Source organism: Pygocentrus nattereri, chromosome 5, assembly GCF_015220715.1.
Source record: "Pygocentrus nattereri isolate fPygNat1 chromosome 5, fPygNat1.pri, whole genome shotgun sequence".
Classification (NCBI taxonomy): Eukaryota; Metazoa; Chordata; class Actinopteri; order Characiformes; family Serrasalmidae; genus Pygocentrus; species Pygocentrus nattereri.
This window is the reverse complement of record NC_051215.1, coordinates 37540353-37564117: the sequence shown is the minus strand read 5'-3', so window position 1 is coordinate 37564117 and position 23765 is coordinate 37540353. Positions and strand designations below refer to the sequence as shown.

At 37.3% G+C, this 23765-nt stretch overlaps 1 protein-coding gene across 3 annotated transcripts in view; it reads left to right on the top strand.

Moving 5' to 3' along the window:
• Positions 1-492: 492 nt before the first annotated feature.
• ptpn20 (protein tyrosine phosphatase non-receptor type 20) overlaps positions 493-23765 on the top strand; it is a 40053-nt gene continuing 16780 nt past the window's right edge. Inside the window, exons 1-35 of one of the 3 annotated variants that reach the window (XM_017724069.2) lie at positions 493-663; positions 4523-4670; positions 4786-4949; positions 6580-6645; positions 6735-6914; positions 7014-7089; positions 7872-7961; positions 8293-8371; positions 8477-8630; positions 8771-8842; positions 8961-9135; positions 9635-9770; positions 9874-10012; positions 10134-10286; positions 10469-10654; positions 10924-11080; positions 11222-11453; positions 11660-11757; positions 11848-11925; positions 12507-12614; positions 12702-12818; positions 13134-13333; positions 13445-13546; positions 13901-13994; positions 14424-14509; positions 16727-16910; positions 17363-17568; positions 18249-18347; positions 18445-18875; positions 19926-20250; positions 20358-20528; positions 21492-21666; positions 21880-22090; positions 22586-22623; positions 23436-23522. In XM_017724069.2, coding sequence (XP_017579558.1) covers positions 4547-4670; positions 4786-4949; positions 6580-6645; positions 6735-6914; positions 7014-7089; positions 7872-7961; positions 8293-8371; positions 8477-8630; positions 8771-8842; positions 8961-9135; positions 9635-9770; positions 9874-10012; positions 10134-10286; positions 10469-10654; positions 10924-11080; positions 11222-11453; positions 11660-11757; positions 11848-11925; positions 12507-12614; positions 12702-12818; positions 13134-13333; positions 13445-13546; positions 13901-13994; positions 14424-14509; positions 16727-16910; positions 17363-17568; positions 18249-18347; positions 18445-18875; positions 19926-20250; positions 20358-20528; positions 21492-21666; positions 21880-22090; positions 22586-22623; positions 23436-23522 — 4993 coding nt within the window. In that variant the 5' untranslated portion in view covers positions 493-663; positions 4523-4546. Of the gene's footprint in view, positions 664-4522; positions 4671-4785; positions 4950-6579; positions 6646-6734; positions 6915-7013; positions 7090-7871; positions 7962-8292; positions 8372-8476; positions 8631-8770; positions 8843-8960; positions 9136-9634; positions 9771-9873; positions 10013-10133; positions 10287-10468; positions 10655-10923; positions 11081-11221; positions 11454-11659; positions 11758-11847; positions 11926-12506; positions 12615-12701; positions 12819-13133; positions 13334-13444; positions 13547-13900; positions 13995-14423; positions 14510-16726; positions 16911-17362; positions 17569-18248; positions 18348-18444; positions 18876-19925; positions 20251-20357; positions 20529-21491; positions 21667-21879; positions 22091-22585; positions 22624-23435; positions 23523-23765 lie in introns of those variants that run through there. The other 2 variants (XM_017724044.2, XM_017724061.2) reach the window with 2 other exon arrangements.

Sequence of the window (23765 nt, the reverse complement as noted above, 5' to 3'; positions counted from 1 at the left end):
TAATAATAACATTGACTACTAGTTTAAAAGGACCATTTTCACTATTATATATTTATTTTATTAATTAATCTATTAATCTGTAAACTTTCTAGTATATACAGGAGCCCAGAACAATATTCTTTTAGTTCTGCCTCTATCCCAAGTAAAAGAGTCTCTCTCTCTCTCTCTCTCTCTCTCTCTCTCTCTCTCTCTCTCTCTCTCTCGCTTTCACTGTGAAATATATAGCAAAATAATGTAAGAGATCTTCCAAATCACACATTTCTCATATGCCCAGTAAATCTACAGTATGTCACTGAAGCAGAGGAAGACTAATGGCAGTTATCAGTGGATCAGAAATCCCTGCACGCCTCCTGGTGACTTCCTCCTTTCACCTGGAACCATCAAACCACTCGCTGTAATCCAATTGAGTTCTTAACTCTCCAAGCTAAATATAGAGGCAATTTGAGGAAAAAGAAATGTCTCAAGCAGCACAGTCTTTGCCCATACTGCAGGATATAGACACTAGATTATTTTTGAGCTATAGTATTCTACAGGAGCAATGAAAGGTGACCAGTTATTGTGCTTTTTAACAGAAGCTGCAAGCAGTGATCCAGAGGATTAACGTGGCTGTGTGCATCTCTCCAGACATCAGCGGGAGCACATTAACACATCGAATGCAAGAAGGTAAAAAAGAATATTGGAATAGCTAAAACCTGATCTATATTAGCCTCAGTGTACATTTTCTGACTGGCAATTCAGAACAAAAACAAATGGTTTTGGAAGCAATATGAAACTGTTTATCATGTTTCTCACCAGAATGGGCTTTAGCATTTTAGTTAAGTAAACACTGATCTAGCTCCTACTGGTGTCTGCTGAGTTCTAATTAGTTTGAGTTGTTTGAGTTGAGTTCTAACAGTTTTAGTTGTGTTCTAACAGTTTCTAAGGGATTATTTTGTTTATTGGACTTCAGATTTAATTCTTGTTGGAATGCAGTAAAGATGCAGTCATCTCTGTTCTACATGCTGGCTTTGATCAGAATCAGACCTTGATTTAATGTATAAACTCGAGAACTGAACTAACCGATCTTTTCAAAGTTCTGCTCCAGAAAACATCTTTGTCTTAAAGGGGTTTTCCTCTCATGATGTAAATGACTTGTCTGAGCATGACCGTCATGGGTTTTTGCTGTCGTTTATTAGGTTTAGAAGGGTTTTGACAGTAAGAGGCAGATGTGTTGAAGACTATGGCTTAACTGTATAAAATATTTCGTGAAAATCTCATTGAAATAAAAATAACATTGCCTAGTTTATATTAGTCATATTAAAGCTAAACAGAGACCATGGATGTCTACTACTACATGTCTTCCTTTAAAGGTATTATTTCAAGGATGGGTTGTCCTCCTCATTTGGTACCAGTAGATTATCTGTTAGGGGTACACTGACTCACCAGCATTCTTCCAAAAGTGGAGAAAGTATATCAATTCAGAAAGAAACTCAAATCCGTCTTTCACTCATGGTTTGGTGTTGATCTTGTACTATGGGTCTACAGTTAATTATGTATTACAGAGGTTTTTCCTTATGCCCTAAATCCATTAACCCCATACTTGTGCTCTTGCATGTAGTACAGTTAAGCCACAAATAGTTATATATATATATATATATATATATATATATATTAATTTAGTGCCTCTTTTACACATACCAGATGTGTTACATATTTTTGGCATCTTAAATTTGAGTTAGCTCACAGAATCAATCAGCCTTGTGACGTTGCTTATTGTTTGAATGAATATAACAATAGATGATCTGCTAATGGAATCAAATGAAAATCAAAATGAACAAAAAGGCCTTGCTAGTTCTTGTAAAAATAAACAGTGTAATAAAGAAGAGAGTCAAGATAAATAAGCCCAATTTTCTAAACAAATCCTTAAGTCATCTGCAACTTTGTGCTTTATTGTATGTACTATTTGAATAGTTCCTTTTGCAACTGTGTTTGAATGTTAAAAGCAATCAACTGTACTTTTACAATTTAGCTTAGACAAACAGAACGACACCCACACACTATACAGAGACACTTATAATTTTCTACAGAGATGCCTCACTACTAATTTACAATTACAGTAAGATTGAGCTGTTTGTAGTTTTTACAAACCAACAGTTAGTCCTTCTCTGAAATTGACTGTTAAGGGGAGTTTCAATCTAATCTGAAATCTAATCAAATCAATCAAATGAAATAAAATTAAGCATTAGTCAAAATATTGTGCATGTGGATGTCTTTTTTAGATTTTATTTCATTTTGTTCAATTAGTCTGTTAGTTCACTCTTTGTCTTAGAATTTCATTTGTCTAGAAAGTTGTATGGTTATATAGATACTTCTGACAGATTAGTCCTTAGGGCAGATAAACCTAGTGCTCAGGCTGACCTGGCAGTTGTCCATGTCTTCTGATTTTCCCTGTCAGAATACACTGTTACCTAGTGTTTTGATTTAACATGTATCTATACTCAGTATTTTCCAAATTCAACAGAAACACAGTAATATTTCAGTGAACACAAATAACAACATTTTTGAATTTTAGTGTAAAATTTCAACTAAACTAAATGGTCTAATATGATTTGGTTTAATTTCATTTTTATGTCTTGTTGTCAGATTTAGTAGGCCTGCAGTTGTCTTGCTTTTCCTAAGAGGTGCATGCCACAGCCTTTGCATGTCTACTTTGAAAATACCACGTGAAAGGTATTTAGTGGTGTAACCAATGTGATTACGTTGAGCCATGACCTTTTAGACTCTGCTAGTATATGCACCAGAATTCCTGTAAACCAAATCCTTCAATAAAGCATTACTCATGTTGCCAGTTTGATAATTTGATGACTGTCCTCAAAAATAGTCCAAATGTAATAAAATATAATAAATTAAGTGTTTTGTATGTTTTTTTTAATGCTCAGTCCAGATTTAATGCTTGCAGTACATTCTGAAACAGCTGGGACAGGAGCATGTTTACTTTTGTGTTACATCACTTCCTTTTACCAACACTTAATACCGAGTTTTCAAAGCAGAATTTTATGCCGCCTCATTATAGAAGACTTCAGCTGTGAAACCAGACAGGGCTTTAGCTGTTGTATTTTGTGCTTTGTAATGCACCACACAATTTCAATGGGAGATCAGTCTAATCAGGCCAGTCTAGCACCTGCACTCTCTGATATTGCAACAGCCATGCTGTCGTAATCTGTGCAGAATGTGGTTTGGCGTTTGTTGTTAAAATAAACATGGATGTCCCTGAAAAAGATGTTGTCTAGAAGGCAGTAAATTGCTGTTGTTGGAAGAAAACCTTGTATCTCCAAAATGGTAACTTTATAGTAGAAGGTTAAAGCCTACTTTACTTTCAGTGTTAAGTCAGTGTAACCAGATTTTTTCCCAAGTCATTTTGGGTCATTTCTTTTAGTCCTTTCATCATGAAATTTACAGTGTAAAGGGCAACATATACTTTCATTTTATGTCAAAAACTGAAAAATGTCAAAAATGGAGATACAAGGTTTTCTTCTGACAACAGCGATATGTTGCTCCAAAATGTGCATGTATCTTTCAGCATTAAAAGTGTCTTTGCAGATGTGCAGGTTACCCATGCCATGGGCAATAGAATACCGCCATACGCCCATAACTGAATAATTAAATAATTCAACCAGATTGTCTTGTGGTCCATGAAGTAACTGAATAATAAGTTACTTACAGTACATGTATATAATAAGCCTGGGATTTTAAAGGGTTACAAATGTAAGATGACAACAGTCTGAATGATCCTTTCATTTTTTAGGCCATTTGTTGTTCGACATGTTGGTTATTATTTCCAAATTGACTTTTTGTCAATTGTCAGGCCACAATACAGATTTTATTTGTGCATCAGTCCATTTCAGATGATCTCAAGCCCACTCAGTTGTGGCTTTTTGACCTTGTCCTTTGCACACAGAGATTTCTCCAGATTCACTGAATATTTGATGATATTATGTGCTGTAGATGGAGAAATACATAAATTCCTTGCAATCACTCTTTGACGTATGTTGTCCTTAAACTGTTGATTTATTAGTGAGCCTTGACCCATCCTTGCTTATAAAGGAATAGGCCTATATTGGATGCTCCTTTTATACCCAAGCATGATTTCATCACTGGTTTAAGATGTTTTCCTACTCTTAAATTTCCTACTCTTAAATTTCCTGTTGCAACATTTTTATAATGTGTTCCAAGCATCAATTTCAGATTGAGGCAAAACATTAAATATGTTATCTTTATACTGTTTTCATTTAAAATCTGGTAAAAAGATGATTTACAAATCACTGCTTTCTGTCATTTGCATTTCACATACTTTTCCAACTTTTTGAAAATTGAGCTTTTGAGTATTTGAAATACTCTCTGCACATATGTATTGCTGGTCTGGTGATTATCACTGTATTTCATTCACATCTGTGATGCTCAGCCTCCTTTATTCTCTCACCACCTTCCATATCCCCACCTGTCTGTGTTCGGTGTGCTAGTTTCTGTATGCCTTCTCCCTCAGGAATCTCTCCAGTGAGTCTGCAGGATGAGCAGCACGTATGTGACCCTAGCTGAGGTTCTGGAGGCTAGGGGAGGGCCTCTAGAGGAGGATGAGGTCTGGTCCCTGCTGCTGGGCTCTGCTGAAACACTGCTGGATCTCTCCTATAAAGGTAAAGCTGATAGCCTAGCACTGAGCTAAGCAATAGATTCTTTATCCTTTTATGATAACAAACCTGGCCCATGTTGTAGTGTATTTAGTATTTCATGAATGTCCATATTTTCTAGGTCACAACAACATCTGCAACATTATCAGTCCTGCGTCACTGCTCCTGTCCGCAACTGGCACGCTAGCGTTTAAGAACTGTGCGATGACAGATGAGGCATGTGCCTTCACTGCACCAGAGATGCTGCAAGGCCGTGCCATCACCACTAAACTGGCCATGGAGAAGGTTAGTATCAATGTTATTACAGCAGCGGAATCCCTGTAATGTAAGACCCTATAATAGTAATACTGTGGTAGTATTACCACTGTAGGGTCTTATGATAATAGTAGAATACTGCATCAAAGTAGTTATTCTCTCAATCTAAACACTTCTTGCTCTTTGTGAACAGTGATTCATTCTGCTTAACGCTAGGCTTAAAGCAAATAAAATTGTTGTTTTATGCACTGTGTTTTATTTTTGTTTCAATGTATCTTGTGGATATTTTGAGTACAGAGGATTAACAGGCCTAATTTTGGTTTGCCACATGGCCTCGCCTGGGTTGTAGTAGGATCAGAAAGACCAGAGGGGGAAAAATAATGAATTAATTTAATTTATCAGGTACATTAGAATGGAATTAATAGAAGCAGTTACACAGATGTGCCTTAAAAAGAAGCTATGAAGCATCTAGTCTGCCATCTAGTGGTAGTAAAGAGCAACATGCTATTTTCTATCATTCCAGATGAAACAGATCACCATTTGTTGAAATGCTGTTTTGGTAAATATTAATTGTGTAATGTAAATCTTGGAAAGAGATTTAGAGGAAAAACCACCAGTAAACCCACATAGCCTCTAAGCATGCTTTTCATATGAAATATATATATATATATATATATATATATATATATATATATATATATATATATTTATTTTTTTCAAATGACATACTTAAAATGTGCTCTCATACAGTAAATATTGTCTGTTCATTTGAGCCAAATAATTCTTGTATATTTGTGTGAATGTGGAGTGGCTGTCCTGAAAACATGGCAAAGCTGTCCTGAAAACTTTGCTTTAAACAATAAGATGAATCTTAATAATATTAATAAAATCTAGATAAAAATAAGTAAATTAATTACCTGTATGACTACTGCTCAAGGTTTAGATATGTTATTTTACATTTTGAGCTTCTCTGGGGTAGCAGCTAAAGTTAGATGACCAATAGCAGTCTGGACAGACTATTACATTCCAGTTCTATATCTGCAGAAAACATTTCTATTTTTTTTCACATTACCAATTATTTAAACAGTGAGCACGAAGTGTACAAACTTTCTGAAAACATCTACAGCATTGTAAAAATATTCCCATGACTTAAGTAAAATAATAAATACCTAAATACATATATGCAAGTAACAGACTGACCAAGAATGCTGTGGTTGATTGGACAACTAGTTGGCTTAGACAGGATAGCTCTAGCATGAATGTATGAAGTATTGACCATTTTTAATAACAGTCGTTCCCAGTTTAAATGGTTATATCAACATAAGCCTTTTAATAAAATCTATTATTATGATTATTGGAATTATTTGGAATGCAGGTGTATGTAACATCATAATCACAAGAAATTACATCACAATACCTTTTTGTACAGTTTTTTCCCAGTTGTTGATTTCTTCCATTATTTCTTATTAAACATTGAATTAAATAAATACAGCACTTTTTAGATAATCTCGAAGCTAAACTAAAATAAGAAAAGCAAAATAATACATTGTGTTTTGTTAAAATGTCATGTATCATGCTATTACATTTTTACCGTACTGCCCACCGCTAAGTATAGTAAAATATGTTTTGAATGCATTTAATATGCTGCCTACTATTTCAGATGATTGTATACTCTCTTGGCATGACTCTCTATTGGTCAGTGGACTATCACCTTCCTCAAAACCAGGTAAGGCTCTTAACTGCAAAAGCATGCATGTCAATGAAGCATTTGGACTACTGTTACCACCAAACTGTAAATGTCCTGTTCTGATGCAGCCAGTTCAGCTGAGTGACTCTCTGAACTGCCTTCTGTTGAGCATGTGTGAGGACATGGCTCATCGGCGAGTGAACCTCAACACCATCCTGGAGGCGTGTGAATCGCACCATAAAGCCTCACTCCTGCCCCCACCTGATAAAGTTATTAAGCAGCTGGTAGAAGACGTCTTCCATGAATCTGTATGCCCAAAACAAATTCTTCAATATAAAGAATAAAGCAGCTTTGACCAGTTTTCATTGATTAATGTGGTAATTGAATGGCTTTTTGTTCGTATTCAGGGTGACCGGTCCACTCTTTCAGAGAATACAGTGCAGCTTAGTGGCAGAAGCCAGATGATCAGAGAAAGGCTCCATGGTAAGAGTGCTTGTTTATATAAAAACCCATGACAGTGGGTTAGTAACAGCATCCTATGTATGTATTCAAATAGTTTTCATTGCTTTCCATTTATTGATTGGAGATACTGAGGATTTGTAATTGTATTTTGTTGTTTTTGCTTTTGAAATAACACCCTGTCAAATTGCATGTTTTGTTGCACCTGTATTGTAATTGTATCTGATAAGATAACCAATCAAATGACAAGTGACCAATGTAAAGTGTAAAGTAAAATGTCAGTGTAAAGTAAAGGTGCTGGTGAATGAAAGAATGCTTGAATAGTAATTGTAAAGAATGGTATGTGCCCATCCACTGTTGCTTAATTAATTAATTAATTAATTATCCAACAAATACTGACGTCAGCTTCTTTACAGCTCAATAAGCTGAAATGATGCTTTGCTGGCTGTGGTAATGGTAATCCATGCACACATTCCTAAGATTTGGGTTTGTTTAAAACTCACTTGGTAAATTAGAGGCTTTGACCAACCTGTGCATAAGAGACCATCACAGTGTATGGCTGTAGAATAGTATGGCACTCATAATAGGATTAAAGGTTTAACCCAAACTGAACACAGGATTACAACCCTCTGAAAACTTATAATCAGCCTATGAGCGAAGATGCTTACAAGTAAACCCTAGTGTAGTGCTCTTAAGTTTGAACGCAGTCTGGCAAGCTTGCATGGTGTCACCCTGTGTGCTATGTCACGGTCTGGCAGCCTGTGTAGGAGCTCTCTAAGTAATATGTTGTACTCCGGACTTCACAGGGAAGCAGGGAGCATACCCCAGCTACACTGAGGGGAGCGGAGCTGCAGCAGATAGGCGCAGACTATCACTGGATTCAGAGTCTATGCAGGGTAAGCTTTGTTTTTTAGTAATGGAATAAATTAAAGTGAATGTTTCATGTTGCATTTTAAAACTGTCAACTGGCAGTTTATCTGTTTATGCATCAAAAAACACTGTTGATATTTTACCAATCAATATTTATCAGGCATCTGCCGTTATTGGTTTAAAAAAATATTTTTATCTAGTTGTCCCATTTATAGTTTTCATTTAATGAATTGTTTGTTTAAACTTGTATTCCTTTTCTTTCTGTTCTATTGTTTTGCTTTCTTTCTGTTCTATTGTTTTTGTTTGGCATAGCTTGCGATGTATTTTTGAGATAATATATTGATGTTTGTTTTCCAGGAGACTTACGTCATCAGAAAACCTGGTTCTTCAAAAATAAACCGTCACAGATGCCTATGTACCAGAGCCCTCAGAGCAGGTAACCGGCTCTGACGTGATTTAGCTGTGCAGTAGCTGATGTCACTCTGAGACCCCAGACGAGTGTCGTTTTCTGATAGGAAGAACTTTTGCTTTGTCATGCCAGAATTCTACAGGGAGCCCATCACAGCAGCCGAAATAGCAGCTGGCTTTCCCAGAGCCCATACCTTCACGTCCCCCACAAGGGCAAACAAAGACTTCCAAGCTCCAGTGTTACCATCAGTGAGTCTACTGTCAGTCTCACCCACAGGAAGGCTAAGGTACTGTGCTTTTGCTGTTTCATATTGTGTTTTCTGGTTGAAAATCATGGTATTTGATGCTGTTGTGACAGTTTTTTTTGTTTTCATAGACAGAATCATCTCTTTGTGTTTACTGTAATCACTTTGTTTATGGATTTCAGAGTCTAGGACCTGAGTTTGCAAGAATGGTTGATGAGCCTCAAATCATTTTAGAGCTGCCTGGATCTATAGTGGTAAGTTTTACACTGTTTAGTATAAGTCAAAGGACATTATTAGATTCAGGTAGAGTTAATGTGCCTCTGTCTTACCTCTTTTTTTTGCCACCTTCTCTCTGTTTGTTGATTGATGCAGTCAAAGAAAGGGAAGTCCTGTTTATCACAAAGAGAAGTTAGTGTTGTGATGCCAAACGAGCAGTGTGTGACGGTGAGGTGCGACATCAAGTCCAGAGGCAGAGATATCTTCGATATGGTTGTGGCTCATGCTAACCTTGTGGAGCACTTTTACTTTGGCCTCGCTTTCATTGATGGTAATGTAAATTTCTTTAAAAAGAGGAAGTCCACCAATTTTTCAACATTTTTAACATGAGTCATTTAGAGTGGTTTCTTGTGAAATGCTTGAACAAAGGGAAGCTTACCAAGTTAGAACTGTTCACAGTGATGGTGACAGGAACAAGGCATCTGAAGCATTTAAAGCTATATCTTTAAATATTATTGCATTAAATAGTTGGAGATGTTTTGCTGGATATTTGACATTTTTTGATGTAAAATAAATGGCTTTATTTGCATTGTAGACATTGCAACCCTTGGTTCATATCACAGCCATTCAACTTGGTAAATTTCTCTGGAATTTCACATCAAATCACTCTGAATGACTTTGTTTACATGTCAAAGATTGAGAAATGCAGAAATTTTGAAACAAGTAGGAACAGGTTGAGGTTGAGATTTGCTAACTTTTGTGGTTTTGCTTTTAAATGTTAGATTAGAATAATTTTTGCCTAATAGTCTTACATGGTTTCTCCTCTCCAGATGATGAATTTTTCTTTTTGGACCATGAGACAAAAGTCTCTAAAGTTGCTCCAGACTCTTGGAAGAAACTAGCAGCCTCTACGTTCAGCCTTTTTCTCCGCGTCAAATTTTTTGCTGATGACGTCTCCTTCATATTGTAAGGCTTACACGGCTCTCCCTCTTATGATACCATTCAAGAGGACAGTTAATGCTAAAGGTTATAGAGAGGCCAATGATATCCTGTTGTGTGTTTTTGAAAGGCACAGACTAACTCGTCACCAGTACTATCTCCAGCTGAGGAGAGATATTCTGGAGGATCGAGTGTACTGTAATGAGGATACTGCTGTATTTCTTGCTGCTTTGGCCTTGCAGGCTGAGTTTGGAGACTACATGCCTGAGGTAAATCATCCACTGTAATATTTAAGATGAATTGTACATTCAGTGGATTGGAAGGTTATCCATTACTTTTCTTCTATTATTGTACAAAGTGTCTTCTAGTGATTTTATGGATTTAATCCAGGTGTATGGAAAGAACTATTTTCAAACAGAGCAGTACATACCAAAAAGAGCGATGGAAAAAATCGCCTTGCCCTGTTTGAGGGAAGAGTTGCCAAGATTACATGCCAATAATGCCCAGATGCTTCCGGAAGAGGCTGAGATGGAGTTTTTAAAGGTAATTAATTTGGTTTACAACCATTTTCACAAAGTGAAAAGAGATTTTTTTTAGAATCAGAGTCAAGTGGTAGTGATAGTTAAAATGTAAATTGTAAAAGTACAAAATATCAACTATGTGAACAACTTTGGGTTAAAATGCATTAAAATGATATTCTGTTCCATTCTCACACACATACATAGATTGCACAGCAGCTACCAGAATATGGGGTGTTGTTTCACCGAGTGGCTCGTGAAAAGAAGCCTATTATTGGAGAGCTGACTCTGGGAATTTGTGCCAAAGGCATTATGGTTTATGAAGTCAAAAACAACTCTCGGATATTAATCCGCAGATTTCAGTGGTCTGAAACTGATAGTATCTCAACAAGTGTAAGTAAAACACATTAGAAATTATTTCTAAATTACGCAGAAAAAGTACTGGATTAAATTAAGTTGATTTAAGTGCATACAGTATTTCCATGTGAATAAATTCTATTACATTACAACAGAATGTTTTTTTAACTTTGCTTACATTAAGCAATAATTGTGTTGATGTATTTATAGCATATATATTAATATATTGATGTATCAATATGTGATATATTGTTGACAATTAAGCCTTAAAAGACTAAATGAGTGCTCTACTTTCTTTCTTGAAGCGGCGAAAGTTCACTGTAGAATGTGGCCCCAGTGGGAAAAAGCACTCTTTTCTAACTGAAAGCTCCAAAATTGCCCAGTATCTCCTGAACCTCTGCTCTGCCCAGCACAAGTTCCACAGTGAGATGACCTCACGACAGCTGACAAGTTTAGCCTCAGGTACAACAAACTTTCACTGTTATTTTTGCTACATCCCTGTTAACTACATTCATTATGAAAAGTTACATATAGAAGAGATTATTATACCTGAATCTATTCCAATGTCCTAGATTGAGTTTTTTTTGTTTTGTTTTGTCCAAGATGACAATATAGCAAAACATTCTTCAATATATCGTGCTCGACACAATCAGATGAAGAGGCTGTCATGTTCAGAGGTGGTGCTTAATAATGTTGGTCTGAGCACACTGCCCATGGACTCCATAAGCAAGTCGTGTGATGATCTGTCAGCTAAGATTCAGTTGCAAAGAGAAATGAATGACATTCCTGAACCACGAGCACTGAGTGAGCTGAAGAAACCCACTGAAAGCTGCAGGTTGTAGGAGCACATGACATGATCACATGACATGCAAATACTTTTCACTGATAAAATCAATGCAATGCATTATTTCTACATGAATAATATATATTAGTTCAACAAATTTATTGCCAAAAGTGAGTGAATGAAAGACACTATCTTTATAATCTTCTTCCGCACTCATCATTAACTTGACAACGTGCTTTTACTTTGTGTTCTCTCAGCCCTCCGGAACCCTTTAGTTCTCCCGTTTATCGAATCATGTCCAATGTGTCTCTGCATAAGCAGGACTCAGAGTCTTACTCCATCTCATCTGTGAAAGGTAAAGAGCTTATAGTTTTGATACTTACAGATTTCTGATGAACTGATTCTGATAAAAAAAATTGTATGGTTCTTTTTCTTTTTTAAACAGTTGACACTCCTGTTAGAACGCCACCAGAAAGAGAAATCATCTGTGTGACACTGAAGAAGGATCCTAAGCTCGGCTATGGTAAGCCAAGAATGGGATTTTACACAATGGTAGCATGTTATAAATAGTTTTTAATTGAATGGTTTGTGTTACACCACCTTAATGTTCCAGGCCTCATTATCTGTTTCCAACCTGTAAAAATAGCTTATCTGCTCATTAATGCCCCGTATCAAATGCAGGTGCCCTGTGCTAATCTCTAATGTTTGTCTCTCTGCCTATATGTCCAAAATGTATCATGTTTCTTCTGTAAGACACTTTTTCAGCAATCAAACTAGATTAGGATATAATTATAGAGCATATCATTATAGATAATCTTACACCTTTGGTTGTTTTGAGGTACAGGAGTTTGTATAGGGTTGTGTAAGTTTATAGCTCACAAGAAGGTCTTAAAGGATTTCACAGTTTAAACTTGCCCATATTCTCAGACTACAGTGAGGGTATACATATGAATGTACCTGTCTATATGTTAATTACTGTCCTGGGGATTTATCAGACATAATGTCTATAAAACATCTCATTTTGGTCATTTATTTACTGGCGCCACATTTTCTGTGGGACACTTATGTTGTAGTTTGTAACGTATCCTGCTCTTCTTATGACAGGTTTTATAATAGTTGGAGAAGACAACACAGGAAAGTTAGATCTGGGAATCTTTATTGCGTCCATTGTACCTGATGGACCAGCTGATAAAGATGGCAGAATCAGGCCAGGTAGTAGAAAATACCTTTTACCTTTTCCACTCCCAGAGGGTACACTCTCTCTTTTTCCTGTCCACTCAATGTTTATTTTTCATTTAGGTGGCCGTTTAATCTCTCTTAATAAGACCAGTTTGGAGGGAGTTACATTCAGTGCAGCTGCTGCCATCTTACAGAACAGCCCAGATGAAGTGGAGCTTATAGTGTCTCAACCAAAACGTATGTTTGTATAATCTCTGAAATACTGTACACGTCATAATTATGCATTGTAGTATCCTATTTTTAAATGGTTTTTCATTTTTTACTCACTACAGTTTAGGAGCTGGAATCACTGTACAAAAGTTTAAGATCACCGGGTGTTATTCACAAACCATTCTTAAGAAAAGTTACCATGTAAATTTACCTCCTGTAAATTACCATTTTGGAGATACAAGGTTTTTTTGCAGTGGTGATATGTTTGATATATATTTTTATGCATCTACAGTATTTTCATTGTTTAATACAAAAATGTTTTTCTTTCTTTCATTTGAACAGAAGAACTTGGAGACAGTAAAACCTCTTTGACTACTGGTAACCTGAGCATGATGTTGGAGAGAGGCTTCGACTCTCAGACAACTCTGAATGCAGAGTACCGGCCAGTAATGGAGGAACTGGAGGAGGCCCTGTCAAACATCCTGACCCCCAAAACAGGCAGAAGACTACACATCCCTGTTGTTCGAATTCTAGATTCACAGGCATGAATTCAGCAAGTCTTTCAGTTAATCTGCTCAGTAGTGTTCATTAGTTTAATCTTCCTGTCTGTGTGTGAAACAGAGTGACATATTTATTTCTGCTTTTTTCTACAGGATACATTCTCTAGATCCTCCTCCATCTCCAGTCTCAGGCCAGGTGAACTGCTCTGCATGGAACTCAAGAAAGTCAATGGCAGTCTAGGCATCAGTGTTGCTGTAAGTTTATGTTTGTAAATTGTCACTGTGTAAAAACAAATATTTTTAGGTTTTTTTTTGTTTGTTTTTTCATTTTATTTTAAATGTCTACTGCCCCTTACATTAAGTAAATATTTAATGATGAATGGACTACATTTAGCAAAATAACAAAGTTGTTCACATTTACACTAAAGTAAGAATGTAGTAAAATAAAGATAATTTATGATTTATCATGATTACTTAGTTTATTATCTGATAAATGTAGACATACAAAGTTTGGTTATATTGGCACAATTTCATGTCACCATGTTGTCTACAAAAAGTTCTAACCTATCCACACCACTAATAAGCTCTCGAAACCACGTTCGTTTGCAGGGAGGGATCAACACCAGTGTACGCTATGGGGGGATCTATATCAAAAGCCTGGTTCCGGGAGGAGCTGCCGATCAGGATGGTCGAATACAGATTGGTACATATGCTAAAACCTTGTATACCATGTTTGAAATGTATTACTTTATCATTCGTCGTCATTTAACACACTTCCTCAGTTGAATTTGTATAGAAATAATAATATCTACAGGCTTTGGCCTGTAAGGACCCCAGTTAATTGTCCCTGGCTTATAGTAACACTAGAAAATTAAGTTCAGTTTATCCATATTACCTAGCAACAAGATAAATTGACATTAAGTTGTACTTTCTTGTATTCCAATGTGTCTGACAAAATGTAACATATTTAGAGTCAGTAAAGAGTGCATTCTGACATGATTAAGACTAGTTGGGACTTAACTTGGTATTTGAATGTCAAATCCTGAAATTTGCTTGGGATTTTCAACTCAGTGAAAGGTTCCCACTTCTGTTTGATATTGATGTGAATGTGTATGGCGGGGGTGTGTGACAGGTGACAGGCTGCTGGAAGTAGATGGCTATAACCTGCGAGGCGTCACCCATGGGCAGGCTGTAGAGAGCCTGAAGAAAACTGGAGAGGTATTCGACTGTCTTTTCTTTTTTAGGTCCCAGGGAACACAACATTAAATATTAAAATATGTGAAACTAAAGCTAACTGTCGTATTTAACATCCAGCAAATTTTGAATAAAAAAAGTTATAATAAGCCACTGCTTAAAAACCACTGATCAAACCTGATCAGACAGATCCGGGTGTGATTCTAAAACTGTAGGGAACGTTTAAAGCTGTGCGGGGTGGAACATGCTATATCAACCTTGTGACTGGTGAGGGTTCCTCTTATGAGAATTTTAGTCAAATACATTCTCCATTTATTGGGCCCAAGAAAGGCATCTCAGGCATACTCTGTATATGCATATTATTTTCTCACAAGAGCGATTTAAACCTGTTTAAATATAAAACAAGGATTTAGGTTCCCACATACTTAATCTCAAAAAAGAGAAAATATGGAAAAAAGAATATTGTTAATTTACTGAACATATTAGCATAAATTTTTTATGCCTTTTTTTCTGATAAGAAATCAAAAACAGAATCAGATCTGTTGAAGAATCAGAAAGAGAATTAGAAAAAAACACTTTATTCACCAATACATGATTGTAAGCTACACAGCATTACATTGTTACATGGAACAAGCATGTTGAGGTAACAACGCATCACTGGTAAAAATAAAAAAATAAATGTGTATCTCAATTTTTTAATATTTTCCTGCATGATTTGAGCATAGTAGCTATCCTTTACATTGTGTCAGAATTTCATGATGAATGGACCAATAGAAATAATCTAAAATTATATTGAAAAAAGTCTCATTACATTATCGTACATTAAAAGTAAAGAAAGTTTTTGGCCTCTCCTGTACAGTTCTCGTTTTGAAGATATTTGAGGTTTTTTGGACAGCAAAAACATGCTGACTTTGTTTGAATAAATAGAAACTGCATAACTAAAGTTAATACAACATTACTGCTATTATTTTGATTTGGCAAGAATGGTCAGAATCCAGAAGCGAAGACCACAGAATGTTTAATACCACAGCAGCTAGTGCTTCACATGTGTTGCAAAAGGAGCCCTGTACACTGTGATCTGCTGCTGTCAGTAAAAGCATATTATTTTTAATTGTAGCATCTGGTGTCATCTTAAGAAGTGTCAGCCTCAGTTCTTGGCTCAACAGAAGGGAAAACCAAAGGTCAAAGTCTCTCTGTAGGGACTCTGATTCTGTCTGCGTGGCAATGAACTCCTTTACGAAAGCATAAACGGTACCAGCAGGTACCGTGTCCGTAGGCCCCAGATGTCTCCTATAATAGAAAGAGACGAGCTGGGATGGAAGGTAACAAAGGGGGAGATACATATGTTTACATTGTTATTTTTGTCCATGCTAATAAGCTTTTCCGAAGCCAAATGGGACTGAGGCTGAAGTGTGCGTAGTCACACTGACACAGAATGCCACTTTAAGCTGGTTTGTCCCAACTGCTAATCTGTGGTTAGGTAACTTTACCTGCATTTACTAGAACATTTCCATTGGACCCTGACAAGAACCAGTGTAGCAGTGGAGTCATGAATCAGAAAATACAAATTCCTGTACTCTACTTGTACCGTACATGCTCTAACATGGTCCTTCTTAGAAAAGCACTCATCTTGTTATTTGAATCTCATACAAATTCTGACACATGCTTATGCTGTCTGGGTTAGTCCAAAATACATCCTTCTGAAAAAATGATCAAGTAATTAACATTAACAGATGTCTACATCATAGGTTTTAGGCAAAGGTTTGGGCATTTGGTTGATTTTGAAGTGTAAATAACACAACCTCTACATAGAACACACTTCTCCACTCTTTAGTGTACAATTACTGTTTATTTGCTGAACTGAACATATTGGGACAACATAAAATGTGGCCTATGCAAAAGTTATAACACATTTTAAATGTTGTGTTTTTTTTTTTCAGCAAACAAATTGAACACTAATAATGCTGAAAAATATCATATTTAAGTTAATTTTATGTAGAGAATGTGCTAAGTTATTTTTACTTGGAAAATCAACAAAACATATAATTTGACTGGAATATTCAAGCTTGTCCATATGACTGTATATGGGCAACAGTGCAAATATAACTGTAAAATAAGACTGTAATAAATTACAGGAGTCAAGTCTGGTTTGGCTGGCATGTCCAAGAACAATCAAAAATGAAGTAGAAATGTTCATCCAGTCTAATGGCAGATGATAATGGTGAGGCTGCCTTTTTTCAGGTGGTGACTCTGCTCATAGAGAGAGAGCCCCCTGTGGTGTTGGAAACCTCAAGCTCCTCATCCACTATGGAAAGACAGAAAGCTCCCTCACCCTTCAGTGCACAGTGCACCCCCCTCAGGAGAGATGTTGCCATGGAAACGTCCTTGTCTGTCAGGACTAAGGACTACAGCTTTGTGTCACACGGTAAGACACACACGCAGAGCGGAGAGAATCAGTACAGTGAGACGTTTCAAATGAATCTGACAGCATCGTTGTGGTAGCTGCCTTGGCTGTCCTACAGATGTAGCTTCGAATAAGTGTCAGGTGGAATAGTATATTCTCATCATGTACAACATGGACAAATTTAGAACTTCTTCTCATCTAAATAGGCATTAACGCCTTAATGTTTATATTCCTTTATGTCATCACTTTTATATACTTAATATTTTATTAATCAGAATGAAAGTCGTTGGCATAAAACAACATTTCATTTAAACTTCTTTCTCAAGAAAATGGTAGACTATTAAAATGAGATGCAATTAGTCTTCAAACGAGATGTGCTAATCCTGATGTCATATGATCCAGTATCACCTGTCCTGGTTACATTCTGTGTGCAGTCAATGTGGACATATACTCTTGATTTTTGGGGATTGCAGAGAACACACTGGAAGTGGCTCTAAAGAAGAATCTCAGTGGTTTGGGCTTTAGCTTCCTCATCTGTGACCTGAGAGATGAAGGAGGCAGTGTGGTGCGCATTAGGAGACTGTTCCCTGGGCAGCCTGCTGAACAGTGTGGCCTGCTTCGAAAGGGAGATGTCATCCTCGCAGTTAATGGAAAGCCCCTCAGAGGCCTCTCCTATCAGGTAACATGTTTTTGCAATAATTCACATGTACTTTGAAATCTGCACCTGCTCTGTATTAGGATTAGTATAATTTCTCTTTTGAAGATTAATTTCATCATGTGTTGGTTGGCAGATTAACATAATTTGAAAGACCTCTTTCAGGCACAGTAAGGCTAGTCTTGTATTGCTATGTTACTGTTAAGCCTTTAATCCACAGAAAATAGCTCTTTTTGCCTAATACTGCAGAGTACCACATGTTAGATTATTATTATAATTATTATATTGTAATTATATTATATTAGTATAACATCTCATATATAATATAATAAACATGTATCTATTTGTTTCAATAGCTACGTCACTATGCAATGGGTAAACTTAATGGAGACCAACAATTACTATTATTACTGCTAATTATTATTGTTAATAACAATATTTTAATTGTTGTTTATTATCATTATTTATGGAGTGGCTCAAAGTGCTTTACATTGCAATGGTGAGTTTTAAAAAAAGGCAAAAACTGACAAGATAGTAATGAAATCAAATAAAAAACAAGTTAAATAATAAAGAAGATCAAGAGAAAAGACAGAGAAAAATCGAATTAAATTATTTACTGTATTTGCATATTTTACTGTCACACTTACCAAAAAGAAGATCAGCTTTCTGGCACTTAGTGCTAAATGTATTTGTGTCACCAACAGAAAGTACTGCAGCTTCTGCAGGGAGCTCCGTCTGAGGTAAGGCTGTCAATCTGCAGACCTTCACCAGGCCAGCTTCCAGACATACGCACTAACTCACTGGTGAGGATACATCAATGAATTTTATCCCATTTGGAAATTGTAGCCATTAAAATCTTCCTTATAGATCTAATACAAAACATTTTTCTGTCTTTGGCAGAGTGCTTCCCCACTGCACACTAAAGAGCAGAGGTCACGGTCTTTGGACCTGCGGGTGGGATCTATTTCTCCGGATTTCAATGACTTGCTCCAGCAGAAGGCTATGGCACTAAGCCAGAGGACAGACTGGGCTTTAGACAAACCCCAAGCTGTCCACATGACCCTGCAAGGCCAGGACAGTGAACAGGATAAGACGCCGTCAACTCCATCATCTCCACCCTCACCTCCATCTCCAGATCCAGAGGAGAGTTTGGCTGTTCAGGAGAAAGTTCTCATCACCACTTGCCCTCTTCTATCTCCAGCCCTGATTGCCATGACAACCACCGACCCTGCACCAGATACGCCCAAGGACTCTACCACTCTTCAAGTCTCACAGCCAGAGCTGAAAGAGGAGGTTCCCTCCAAAACAAGCCAGAGCTCTGCCCATATTAGGTACCAGCCCAAACTTTCTAGATCAGTGGTCACCAGCCTTGCTTCTAGAGATCTCCTGCCCTAGAGAGTTTGGCTCCAACTCCAATTCATTGTACCTAATTCTGTTAATTATTGTCTTCAGAAGTCCTTGGTTTGCTGAAGGAGATGTTTAGATCTGTATATTTGTACTGTAGGTCAGTGGTAGATTTCTGATAGGAGGGTTGATGACCACTGTTCTAGATGTAGATTAGTCTTTCTCAGTTAAGTTCTAAGGAAATTGCCAGAAAGTCACTTTTCTTCTACCTCACTCCAACAGACCTGAACCAATCTGGTGTATCATATATGACTGACACAAGGTGATCTTGATAGTCACTATACATGGCCTGGCACTAAACATACTAAGTAGAGTTGTCACAATACCAGAATTTTGATTTTGATATCAATACCAAGTGTCATATCACAATACACAATACCAAATCTTTATTATGGAAAAAAAGCAAAACATTTGTGGTAAAGGTATTGAACTTGAAATATTCACATCATTACAGCTGAATTAACATCTCAATTGATTTTTTAATAATCATCAAGTCTTTTTTTCAAACATTATTAGATATTTCAGACTTCTTTATCCACATCTTACCTACAAATGTTAAATAAATCTAACAAGCAGCTTATAGCAATAAACAAGGCCTCATATAATATGTTCTAAGGGAAAGTTGGAAGGTGAGAAAAGGACATTCAATATAGCTCATCACACTATGTTTAAAACAAATGTATTATAAAATAATGTGCTTTGCTTCTAGTAGCATGAAGTCACATATGCTACTGAAAAGAACTCTTCAGCTGTCTGTTTTAGATATGCTAATGGATGTGACTCTACCCATCCCAATCAAATTAGAATGCAATTTTGTTTGCCTATAGGCCTAATACAGTGTTGTGTTAGCCTTTTGGAACCTGAAGGTATTGAGCTGTTTAATCCATTGTAGTTTTAAAGTAGCACCCAAATTTTGACACATTGTGCAAAATAATACTGTGTGCTCTGGGGAGTAACTTAATGATTGCTGATTACAGTGACCTCACTGAGGACCTTGATGGGAGTAGGGCAAGCTTCATGGCTAATGGGCTGGCTATCTTAGCTGATGAGGAATACCTGACCATCACCACCACTTCAGGCAGTCCACCCAGCTGCAGCACTGCCTCTACCAGAGTTCTGACCCCTCCTATACCTCTCACATTACCTCCACCCTTTCTTCCACCTTTTCTACCACCTCACAGCCCACCTCAAGCCACAGAACAATTACCTGCTACCCCAGCCCAGCCTACTCCAGACCCACCAACAAGCACCAACAATGGCTGGGATGATGATGAGGAAGAAGATGATGAAGACCCCAGAAAGGTACTAGCGATGTAGTCTGCATATGCACTGTAAGAAGTGTGAGTTGGTATACATACAGGTGTGGGTTTTATGTATTCAGTGTAGATGTTTTTTATGTTTGAAAACAGGATGTGTTAAAGGAGTTTGAGCTCACAGTGACACTCAGTAAATCATGGAGTGGCAGTTTTGGGTTCACCATCACCAGGAGTAAACTAGATGGCTGCTATTACATTCAGGATATCCTGGATAATCCAGCCAAAGCAGATGGGCGGCTCAGACCAGGGGACAGACTTATCATGGTAATTAATTACATATCATAGCTAAACACAGCCTATTTTCCAGTCATGGATTAAATCTCTACAAAAAATTCTACTGAGGAAAAAGCTAGGACACCCTATGCCCTAATAGGTGGTACCTCAGCTAGATGTTGCCTGTAAATGTCTACCATTCTCTGACATTGACAAAGATTTTTTTTCCCCACTCCTCCCTGCAGAATGCTTTCAGCTGTGTGATGTTTGATAGGTTTCTTGCATGCATAGCCTATTTTAAATCATCCCCCAGCATCTCAATAGGATAAGGATCTGGACTTTGACTTAGTCATTCCAAAATTCTCCATTTCTTTCTTTTGAACCATTCCTTGGTAGATATACTGGAATGCTTTGGGTCATTGTCATGTTGCATGCCCCACCTCCACTTCAGGTTCAGATTTTGGACAGATGATGTCAAATCTTCCTCAAGCACTCTCTGATGCAATGCAGAATACCTAGTGATTTCTATGATGGAGGGTTTACCACTGCTGCAGCAAGGCAGCCCCAAACCATGACATTTCCACTTCCAAGCTTCACAGTTGGTATATGGTTCTTGTGCTCAACTGTGGTGTGTCCTGGCCATGTCGTCAGTAGTTTTAAATGTTTGTCATTTGAAAATTATTTTCCAGATAGTAGATTGGCTGATTTGTAATTGTTTTGAAATCTTTTTAAATCTCTTCCCAGACTTATATGCATCTACAGACTTCTTTCTGGAGGCCTCATTCTAATCTTAGGCATGTTAAGAAGTAATAAATGTGGTGGTGTCCTAACTTTTTCTGCACAAAAAAACAAAGACATTTCTTCAGTTTTGTTTAGTTATGTTACCTCCATCTCACAATGTGGTTAAAATTAAGGTCAAAAGTCCAAAAGGCAAAGGTTTTCATGGGTTGTCCAAATTTTTTCACATGACTGTATATGAAACAGGTTTGTCTGACATGATCCATCACATTTTAGGTGAATGGTCATAATGTAACCAATGTGACAGATGAAGTGGCCATGAGAATTCTAAGGTACTCTTCTAAAAGACTCCACATGGTGCTGGGCAGAGCTGTGCAGAACCTGTTGCCCCCTCCACCACCAGACACCCTTCAAGACATCATTATATACAAGCCCCCCCCTGGTCAAATGGGTAAGACATTATACTTCTACATAAATATAAATGGATATGTGTTAATATTCAGATGTTAATTACTTAATGCAAAATTGATTGTAGTGATGGACCAGATTTACACTATGCTTAGCATCGCCTACCTAAAGTTTTGTCTGAAAAGGCCCGTGTAAGACTACAGAACCATGCAGAGCTCTCTTCATTCTCCAATTTAAATGTGTTTTTTTATTATAGGTATAAAGCTGACAGGGGGAATTGGCAGCAAGTGGCAGGGCATTTATGTTCAGGAAGTGGTGCCAAACTCTCCCGCCAGTGAGGAGGGCAGCATTCAGCCCAATGACAGAATTGTCTACATCAGTGGCATGTGCACCCTTGGCATGACTCTGGAGGATGCAGTGAAAGCCTGTGAGAATGCCTCACGCAAAGTCAAACTCAAAGCCATGAGGTGAGGATCCATACACTATAATAAAGTTAGGCCAGCGTGAATATTTTAAGTCAACTTTCTGCATATTTTTATACTTATACTTTTGTACTTACTTTAGTCAAAGGTCAAAAACTTGTAACTTTTAAGTTGACTATAACAGTAAATTTAATTCTGCCTCCTTTAAAGCAGAAGAATTTTTAATGTTTAAACCAGATTTACTGCTTTTCTGAGTAAGCTCAACTTAAACTGGATTTTGTAGTCTTAAGTTGTATGTAAAAGGTTAAAATTTCAAGCTAACATGATTCTTATTTTTTTTTGTAGTGTAATTCTAATAGTATCAAAGTTTTTACTGAGTATTGGAAGGTATTGCAGCACGTTTCATAAACCAAAGATGAACCCACTGTTTGTCCTCAAAAGCTTCACTTGTTTACAGATGATATATAATAAATACCAGCAATAATTAAGAAAGTCAAATAGTCTTTATTGATTCTTTTTTTTCTTGTTTGTTTGCTGCAGAGACGATCAACCTGTGACACCCAAGGGCAAATGGAATGGTAGGAATTTTCACTGAACCATTTTAACTGTTGGTTTGTATGTGCTCTTCTGGAATCTCTTAAATGAACTCCATCAAGGACCCTCGTTTTATTAATGCATTCTCTGTGTCCACACCAAAAGTGTATTAGATGCTGTTATGAGTCAGACTGTTCAGTATATAATATATAACCTTCCCCTGGGCTGGCAGGCTGAATGTGTTTGTGTATGTGTGTGTGCTCTCTGTTGCTGTGGGCGCGTGAGGCTGCAGCAGGCAGAGTCATGGCCGACACATCTCACTCTAGTCTGAAGTGACAGAAGTGAGACAGTGAGCTGCTCCGGTGGCTGCCACCGCAGCACAGGCTTCACTGAATGCTTCGGTGACCACAGCGACATTTTGAGTGCAGTGTCAGCTCAGATTAGAGGGGAGCACTTCCTCCTCCTCAGACCTGACTATGTTTGATTCTGTTCATTTAAGTTGGGTTAAACTTACAAGGTTTTCATTTTGCTTAAATATATCTCATATAGCAACAAATGATGCAATGACTTTTTGATTAATCCTGATAACTCTTTTTAAAAAATGCATATGCTTGGGCCGTATAAACCCCTTAATTTCTAGGCTTCTAGTCAGATATTAGTGTTGTTTTTTATTTATCACTAAATATTTGTATTAGCTATGAAACTAATGTTGTTGTAGTCTAAAATAAACATATCTCTGAAGTCAGTACTTTTATCGGAAAAGCCAAAAATGTTCTTAACTTTCAATGTAAGTTAATGCAAAGATGATGTAGAAAAAAGCCAAATGGAGGTTCATTCTCATCTGCTTCATCTCTAGGTTTGTTTGAGTGGAAGAAAGAGAAGAAGTTTCTCCCTCGCTTTGAGGAGTCCAGCTCATGTGAAGTGGAAGCAGTATCTGACGATGGTAAGGTTTCCTGTGTCTCTGTATCCAGAGTGCAGTAGCATTAGCTCTATGCTGACAGACAAAGCTTGTCCGGCTCAAAGGGCATGTGGTGCAGGATTAATTATTAGCGAGGGCCTTGGCCTCCTCTGGACGATCACGCAACATTTTTGTCGTGCCTGATGGACCCGTCCTAGCTGATCTAGTGGGCACCCAGGTTGCTCGGCAACAGCTAGCCGGGGGGTCCAGCAGTGCCTGAAAAGGCCA